The sequence below is a fragment of the Solanum tuberosum genome, unplaced genomic scaffold (genome assembly GCF_000226075.1).
Source record: "Solanum tuberosum cultivar DM 1-3 516 R44 unplaced genomic scaffold, SolTub_3.0 scf00584, whole genome shotgun sequence".
In the NCBI taxonomy this organism is placed as follows: Eukaryota; Viridiplantae; Streptophyta; class Magnoliopsida; order Solanales; family Solanaceae; genus Solanum; species Solanum tuberosum.
In genome coordinates, this window is record NW_006239504.1 from 105,680 (window position 1) to 115,251 (window position 9,572).

At 25.2% G+C, this 9,572-nt stretch overlaps 1 protein-coding gene across 1 annotated transcript; it reads left to right on the plus strand.

Annotated features, from left to right (window-relative positions):
* Nucleotides 1-1,632: 1,632 nt before the first annotated feature.
* Nucleotides 1,633-8,301, plus strand: LOC102582287 (protein CUP-SHAPED COTYLEDON 3-like). The gene is made up of 3 exons (XM_015304636.1): nt 1,633-1,870; nt 5,720-5,985; nt 7,735-8,301. Exons 1-3 carry the CDS (start codon nt 1,702-1,704, stop codon nt 8,146-8,148), a joined length of 849 nt encoding a protein of 282 aa, XP_015160122.1. The 5' UTR covers nt 1,633-1,701; the 3' UTR covers nt 8,149-8,301.
* The last annotated feature ends 1,271 nt before the right edge of the window (nt 8,302-9,572 follow it).

The following is a 9,572-nucleotide window of genomic DNA, read 5'->3' on the forward strand; positions in this document are numbered from 1 at the left end:
CGTGTAGTACTCCACTTAATAGGAAAGGACTCCTTATTGATGAAAATTTCTATATTTTCAAAGCTCGAATCGAAGACTGTGATTTTGAAATTATTGATCAAGGGTGAATGAATCCTATCATATTTCACCCGATACTTTTATTAGTAAACTAGACTAGATGTAACTAATTATTGTAACACTTTTTTAAGTGATCAAACAAAACCATCATGAAACACTTCTTGATTAATATCTTGATTATTAATTATTGTAACCTAATTAATATGTTTGGACCAATCATGTCACAATCATAAAGAAGTGAGGTAGTTATTTTTGGTCATCAATAAATGATTGAAGCTAAAAATTCATATATTTGAGTTATGTAAATGAAAATTAACGTCTTTAATAGAGAAAGTTTGATTTTAAAGTGAAATTTATTGATGCAAATCCAAATTAGTTGAGTCTGAAAGCGAATTCGGTAAAAAAACAAATGATTGGAGCCAAGGAAATTAAGTGTTGCCAAAAAGGATGAAGGAAAGAACTGGTGACAGCTTGTACCATATTGATAAAATAAACTAGTTACAAAAAACTCATGATATTCGTGGGTTCAATATTTGTTCACAATTCTTTTCAAGTAATGTAAATTAAAGGATTTTAAATCATTTCATTAAGTGTTAAAAATAAATACATGATAATATTAGTAATGTTAATTAATTTTAAGTGGTATTGATTAAAATTAATCAACATTAGTAATATTATCATGTATTTATTTTTAACAATTAATGAAATGATTTAAAATCCTTTAATTTACAGTACTTGAAAAAAAATGGTGAACAAATATTGAACCCATGCATATATATATGTATTTCATCAACAGTTGATTTTTTATTCAACGTAGTTATAAAATTTACAAAAACATTAGCGACATTCAAAGTAATAAAGATATAACTTAAAAATATGAATTCAAAACTAAAGAATATAACTAAAGTGAATCTCATGATTTAAAAAAAATTATACACTGACTAAATTAAAGTATAATTAATAAACTTTTTTAAAAAAATATCGACACATCAACAAAAAGTTCCTGCTTCAACCCTCAACTTTCTCTTATAATATAAAAGATATAATAATAAATAATAATATTATCTTATCTTACCTCAAATCATTGGTAATGAAATTTTGGTATACATTTCCACCTTTATGGAAATTTTCATATTTCAGATTTAATAGAATAATTGAGAATTTAAATTTATTGATTTTAATATAATTTTAAGTTAACATAATTAAATTCACAGTCCAATATTTAAAATTTAAAATAATTGAGTTCACATAAATTTGTAATCAATATATGAATAGATACCAATTAAATTAATTACTTTTATTATACAAAAAAATTATTTACACAATCATATACACTGTAATTTATAAGTCCTATTATTTATTTTTCATAAAACTATGCCAACAAAAGTAGATTTCTTGTGACTTTGGTTTATCATGAAAGTTCCAAGAATATACAATAACTAACTTTACACAAACATAAGCTGCTCAAATTATGTAACTAATTCCAAGTGGCAAAGTGTTCTTTTCAACCTCTCCCACTATATAAATATACACCATTTTTATAAATCAACAAAAAAATATTCCATTTCTCTCTTTCCAAATCCCAAAAAGAAAAAAAGAGATCTACTTTTTTTTTCTTAATTACCAAAAATTATTATATTCAATATGGGTTTAAGAGATATTGGATCAAGTTTGCCACCAGGATTTAGATTCTATCCTAGTGATGAAGAATTAATTAGCCATTATCTTTACAAGAAAATTGCTAATCAAGAAGTTATTAAAGGAACTTTAGTGGAAATTGATCTTCATACTTGTGAGCCATGGCAACTTCCTGGTAAATTTCTCTATTCTTCTTCATATATTTTTTACGCGTATTCAGAATTTACTGACCTGACTAATATAAAAAATTTCATGACATGTTCATCTCCTTTATGTTCTTTTTTTTTTCTTCTCGTTTTGTCATTATTGTATTCTGAATCTACTGATTCGGCTGATAATTTAAATTTCATGATATATATTTTTTTTTTGGTTTTTTCTTTTAGCCATTTGTACTGGTAATATAAATTTCATGACATGCTTTTTTTTTAAAAAAAATCTTTAAGTGATCATTTGTGTATATATTAAGAATTTACTATTCCGACTAGTAATTCAAATTTCATGACATGTTTTTTTTTTCTTTAGTCATTTGTGTATATATTAAGAATTTACTATTCCGACTGGTAATTCAAATTTCGTGACATGTTTTTTCATTTAGTATTTGTGTATTCAGAATTTAGTGTTTTGTAGTTCAAATTTCATGACATGTTCTTCTTTATATTCTTTTTGGTTTTTTTCTCCTTTAATTATTTGTGTATTCAAAATTTACTGATCTACTAGTAATTTAAAATCATTACATGTTCTTCTCCTTCATGATCATTTTTTTTTAGTTATTTGTGTATTTATAATTTATTAATTTGATGACTAGTAATTCAAATTTCATGACATGTTCTTCTTCCTTATGTTCTTTTTGTTTTTTCCTTTTAGTTATTTATGTATTCAAAATTTACTGATTCGATTAATTATGGTATTTACATGATGAGAGGTTCTTCTTTATGCTAATTCTCGTTGTTGTTTATGTTCTTGAATTTTTTAATTTTTTTTTAAAAAATATAATCATTTTTATACATACACAAGAGAGGTTCTCCTTGATTATATATTCTTCTTCCTCTTCATGTTTTTTTTAGTATTTAGAATTTATTGATTCGACTTATAATTTATAATTTTTGACATGTTCTTATTCATATTTCTTTGTCTTTAGTTATATATGTATTCAAAATTTACCGATCCAACTAGTTATCTTTTTTACATGATGAAAGGTTCTTTGATCGTCATATTAGTTTGTTGTTGTTTCATGTTCTTGAAAAATGTTTTTTTTTCTCTTTAATTATGTATTTTCTTTTCTTCCATTTTTTTAAAACTATTTTTTTTCTTATTCAAAATTTATTAATTCGACTAATTATACTAATGACATGAGGAGAGGTTAATCTTCTTCATGTTAAATGTTAATTCTTCATCTTCTTGTTCATGATAAATGTTTTCTAATTCATTTTTATACAAATGGGAATTTCTCCTTAATTATGGATATTCTTCTTCTTTTTTATTTTTTTATTATTTAAAATTTACTGATCTGACTAATTATTTCGATTACATGAAAGGTTCTTCTTCTTCTTTCTCTTTAATTACTCTTAATTATTGTGTAATCTTTTTTCTATTAGACATTGAAAATCATGATTATGTATCCGTTTCTCTATTTATTTAAAAATTGTTTAAATTTTATTATATTTTAATACCTTTTTCTGCCTGTTTTCTGCTTCTTTTATTAGAATTATTTTTTCCTTAAAAGTGAAATTAATTTGAAGGAACCTTCCTTAAGTTAAGCGGACACACTAACTTTAAAGAAAAGGATGCTTTTATTATATTCTGCTTAAAGTTTTCTTAATTTTTATGTCAGCTAACTTTTTTTAATCTGTTTTCGATTCGTATTGAAGTTCTGATTAATTAAATTTATAAACGTAAAATTTATTTAAATAAAAAATAATCTATGTGGGTGTCCCCGTGTATAATCATTTTCAGAACTACGTGAGAGTACATAATATATAAATCAGTAATTATTTATTCAATAATTTTGTTATTTATAAAGTAATTATAAGTAAATTTGTATAATAAGTGTTAATGGATAATCGGATAGAAAAAGGTAACTGACTTGTTATATTTATACAATCATTTTACTTATAAGATTTTCATATTTACATCGCATATATTTTATACGTTTTTTTTATGAATTTTTTTTGGTTCAAAATGTTTTACGCTAAATATTGTTTAATAAGGAATATTAATGAATGTATAAGAATATATTTTGTTTCTTTTCCAAAATAAAATTCAAGAGATTTAAAATGTAATTTATTCTTTTTATCGGAGACTTTGAGCAGAATAATATATGAGATGAATGCTCTAAAAATATACTCTCTCCGTTTTAATTGCTTGCTCTATTTTCTTTTTTATTTTTTCTAAATATATTTTTTTTTTTATATCTTTTTAATTTTAATTTGTCACATCATATGTTTAAGACCATAACATTAAATAACATTTTGATATAATAAACATATCTTTAATTTAACATCCAAAATATTTTTTTTTAAAAAAATTACTTTTTTAATTTCTGTGCCAACTTAAAATATGAGAAATAAATTGAAACTGAAGGACTAGTTGATAATAGTGTCAATTATTATGTCCATATCAATATATGAAAAGAAATTAACTAGACAAAGAAAGGCACTAATTAAAAAACGGATATAATTTTTATATACTAAATTACTTGGGAAATTCTATATATAAAATAATAAACCAACTAAAATAATCTTCACTAAAATAGATTGATTAATTAAGGTTTCACGAGTATGAGAATTTAGTTAATTAAAGAAAAAATTAAGAATTAATTAAAACAAAATGTACAAGTCTTAACTAACTTAATATTCTTTTTGACGGTTTAACATTTTTATTAGGTGAAGACATGAAAGTGATTTGGACTTCCCACCATCTAAATAATTCTACTATTAACAACCAAGCAAAAAAAAAAGTGAAAAACTTTTTTTTTTAATAATAAGAAAATAATAAATTCCATTGTTTTACTTTACACATTTACTTTTCAGAAGCTTTAGGTAAAAGAGGAAACAAGTCTAGTACTATTGTTTTACCTTGAATATTTACTTTGTCATCCACAGTTATTCTTGTCTCAGGATCTGTTAAATTGTGGTATCATCTCATCTAAAAATTTAAATCGTAAAAAATAATAAAGTTTTGTTTAATATGTCTTCAACGCCCCCAAAACATTCATGTACATTGCTTGGTTTTTTTTTCTTTTCATGATTACTTAAGCACATATGTGTTAGTTCTTTGTGATAATAGAAGGTGTCAAGACTTGAAATTAGGATATCTATCTTCTCTGATGTCATGTTAAATTATAGAGAAATTTACATAAATTTCATTAGTTTAGTATCTGATTATTTGTATTCACTATAGTTTGTAATATTATGAATCTTATTGAATTTTGGTCTATCTGGATATGTTCAAATACATGTATCTCGGGATACATGAGATTAACATTATGTGTAATTTATTTTAGATTACACTGTATACAAGTGAATTCACATACATAACAAATCTCGCTCACCACTTTCTTATCTATCTGGTATATTATCTCAGATACATGTGAATCACACCAGATACATACATATACATGTATCTAGTGTGATTCGTATGTATTTGGGATACATGACTATCTCACTCACCTCCCTCCTCATCTCGCTTGCCTCTCTCCTTATTTTAACATATTTGGTAGCAAAAATATATGTATCTAAGTGCATGTCCTCAATGTTTGATAGAAAACTCTTAATTAGTGGTAAGATATATAATTATTTGACAAATATGTATATCTAGTTTTTCCTAAATTATATGACACATCTAATAAGCTTATCCTATCGGAAAAAGCATGCTTGCCCTATCGATGAATTCCTTCACAAAACCATCGCATTTTGTGATGACCTAGCTAGTCTATCGTCATAAATGTTCCGTCACAAATTTATTTTTTTCTCCTTGCTTGTCCTTATTTCTTCTTTTAACTAATTTTACGTTACACTTTATGTAGAGATGGCAAAATTGAACTCAAATGAGTGGTATTTCTTTAGTTTTCGAGATCGAAAATACGCAACCGGTTTTCGAACAAATAGGGCTACAATTTCTGGATATTGGAAAGCTACTGGCAAAGATAGAACAGTGTTTGATCCTCAAACAGGTGCACTCATTGGCATGAGAAAAACTTTGGTTTTTTACAAAAATAGGGCTCCTCATGGCATTAAAACTGGATGGATTATGCATGAATTTCGACTCGAAAATCCTCATATACCTCCTAAGGTACGTAATTAATTTTTTGTATCGTCGTTAAATGTGATAGGTTAGTTACTATGTTTACATGATTTATCAATCATCACCATTAGAACAATCGGAATTAATTTCTGACTAACATTTCCATCGAAAATAGTTGTATTGAGTATCATTTCGATGGAAAGTCCGTTGAAATTTCTGATTTTTTTTCTAGTAGTGAATTGATGCTTATTATATATAAAGATTTATCTATGATTATTTTATAAGTATATAATATCTCAAATGGACACTCATTATAGACTATTTTCTTAGAAAGTCGTTCAACATTAGTTTTTATCTCAAAAGTCACTCAATTTTAATTTTTAGCAGGTCAGGTCAAGTTGAGTGGGTCATTGAATGATTTAAATGAATATTTTTTGAGTTGAAAATCAACGTTGAATGATTTCTAAGAAAAAAAAACCTATAATTGAGTGACTTTTGAGTTAAAAACTAAAGTTGAATGATTTTTTTGAAAAAAAACAATCTATTATTTAGAGACCATTTGAGATATTATCTCTTTATAATGTCCAAATAGTGATGTAAAAATATTCTTGACTAAATTATCAGTGTATAAAACATAAACTTTGCTTTTATTTCCTGAATTTAAGTTTTATACATCGATACTAAAGTATCATATCGTCTAATTAACATACACACTACAAAGTCTAAAAAGGTCTTTTAGGATTGATACCCAAGAAACATGAGGAGACTTTTTAAGTCACATATAGAAATAGAGAGAGTTAAAGTCAAGTGTCTTATGTGGTATGTTGAAAAAATATTGTCTCAAAACAAAGTGACAAATATGTCTTTATAAGAAACTTCTTAGAAACCTCCTAGCTAGTTTGAAAATTATGAATGGTGTCTAGCAAGATTCTATTATAAGTTGGAACTTTTTTGTCTCAATTTATGCCACAATATTTTTTTTTCTTCTGTTTAATGACACCATTTCTATTTTATTTTTACTTGGTTCCACTTAACATTTTATTATGAAAAAAGATCAACTAAAATAAGCACTAATGTGACTTTAATAAGGAAAATTTGATAAACATAACAAAGTCTTTCCTTATTTCTTAAACTTCATGCTTGGTCAAACGATGCCATATAAGTTGGAACGAATGGAGTATAACATAGAGGATTCGGAATTTGAAGTTTATAGATTTTGACCGCTTAGGACTATATCTATCACACCAAATCCCCAACATATCTAATACATTTAATGATTTTTTCAACATATATACAAAGTCTGAGCTAAAATTATTGCGTTTTGCTGATGGCCGCCAATATACTATGTATATGCCCGATATATATATAATTTTTTTTATGTAATAATGTAGTTTAACCTATAATATCAAATTAATTTTTGTTGGATTATCCAATAATGCTTATCTTATAAATCGACTTATAATTATCTTACAAGTAATTTAATTGTGTGACTATATTTTTCATTAGTACATAGAACTTAAAAGATATCTACATTATAGGTACCTACAATTAAAATTAAGTTTTAAAAGATTTAATTTATATACACTAATAACCTAGTTTTTTTTCACTTGTAGTAGCAAGTAATTAACTTGTGTATTTATTTAGATACCTAATCATATTTTTTTTATGGATGGTTATTTATATTATAAAGATTTTTCTTGAACGGGCCGTTTATAGAAGTTAAACTGATTAGTTCAATAATATTATTACATCATTACATATTAGACCTAACTATATGGTTTTATCATATTTGAACAGGAAGATTGGGTATTATGTAGAGTATTTTTCAAAGGTACTAAAGATGAAAACATCAATAGTACTAACAATGAGAGTACTAGTATCACATCTTTCAATATGGACAATCATGAAGCAACTATGCCTAAGTTATTGTCTTATGGTGGCGGCGAATATCGCCCGTCAACCTTGCCTAATTATTCAAATAACTCTATCTATCAAAGCCAAAACTCGAGCAATAATCTTCAATTGTCACAAGAGATAAACAAAGTTCTAGCAAATGAAATAATTCACTCAAAATGTGGCAAGGAGGATGAGTTTGGGTTCTTGTTTGACATGAATTATTTTGAAGAATCAAGTTTACAAGATGGAGGGGTTCATTCTTGCCTTGATGGGGATATGAAATTTGAGGATGAAAATAGTTTGGTTTTTATTTAAAATTATTAGTCATAGTAATTATTAATTTGTTGGATTATTATTGTTTGTAGAGAAAAAAATACATTAAATATTATTTGTAGAACATGTGAATGTATATGTGTATATTTTAGTGTTTGTTTGTGAGTTTGATAAGGTAAAAGTTATATGATTGATTGGGTGATATTTGTTTGTTTTTTCTGTCTATTTTTATTTAGTAAATATTTATTCACAATCAACAGGTGAACAATAAATCAAATAATTAATTTGGAGCACTTAAAAAATTGAAGTTAGTAAAGTTCCACAATCAAAAGAGATTATATTCTTGTTATTAAAGTTTCGTGAGTTTCTTATATTTAACTTGTTATAATTTATAGGGAAAAGGGTAAAAAATATTCTTAAACTATGTGAAAAAAACAAAAATGCCTCCCGTTTATAGTTTGGCTCAAAAATGTCCTTGCTGTTAATACTTTGATTCAAAAATGCCCTTGCAGACAATACTTTGATCCAGAAATGCTCCTATAGTTACTAAATGGGTCAAAAATGCCGTTTTCCGAATACATATATTATTTTTTTTCTTTTAAAACACATCTTCTTTCTAATTGAAATATTATTAAAGAACCATGTTCTTGTTTCCTTTCTTTTAAAATCACATTAACAAATAAAAATGTAAGAAATTATTTTTTCTTCTTAATCTCATTTTAATTAGCAATTAAAATAGAACAACTTTTTGTACCCTTTTGTCATATAGTATATGTTATATATATATATATATATATATATATATAACTTTTTATTTTATTTTTCTGAATTGAAGTAAGATAAACATTTGCTAATTTATAAAAATATTATTAGATAAAAAATGTTAAAAAGAAAATAAACAATATATTTATTTAAAAAAATGAGTATTTTGACTCATTAGTAACAATAAGGGTATTTTTGAACCAAAATATTGACGGTAAGGACATTTTTGGATTAAACTACAAACGGGGGGCATTTTTGTTCATTGCACATAGTTTAAGGGCATTTTTGATCCTTTTCCCTAATTTATATATACGTTCATGCATGAAGATACATTCTTTTTCTATTAAAAGAATTGAAGTGAATCAATTCTATGTTGAAAAAGAATTGAATATTCATTGTTAAAATCATTCGCTTCATAATTTAATAGATCTTCTATTTAATCAGTTGAGAATAAAGATAAAGTCATAATTTACATGTCAATATCAGTAACAATGAAATTTATGATGAGAGAAAATCCTCGACTTTAAAAATCGTGAAGGTTCAAGTCCCTCTATCCCTCAAAAGACTTTCATATACCTCACATTGTCAAGTAACTTTATTCTTCAAAAACTAGATAGAAAGATATATCCAACTTTTTTTTTTAATCTAGTCAATTTTTATACGAGTAAAATGTTAAAAATGAAGGGAAAAAAAAAAAAAAAAAA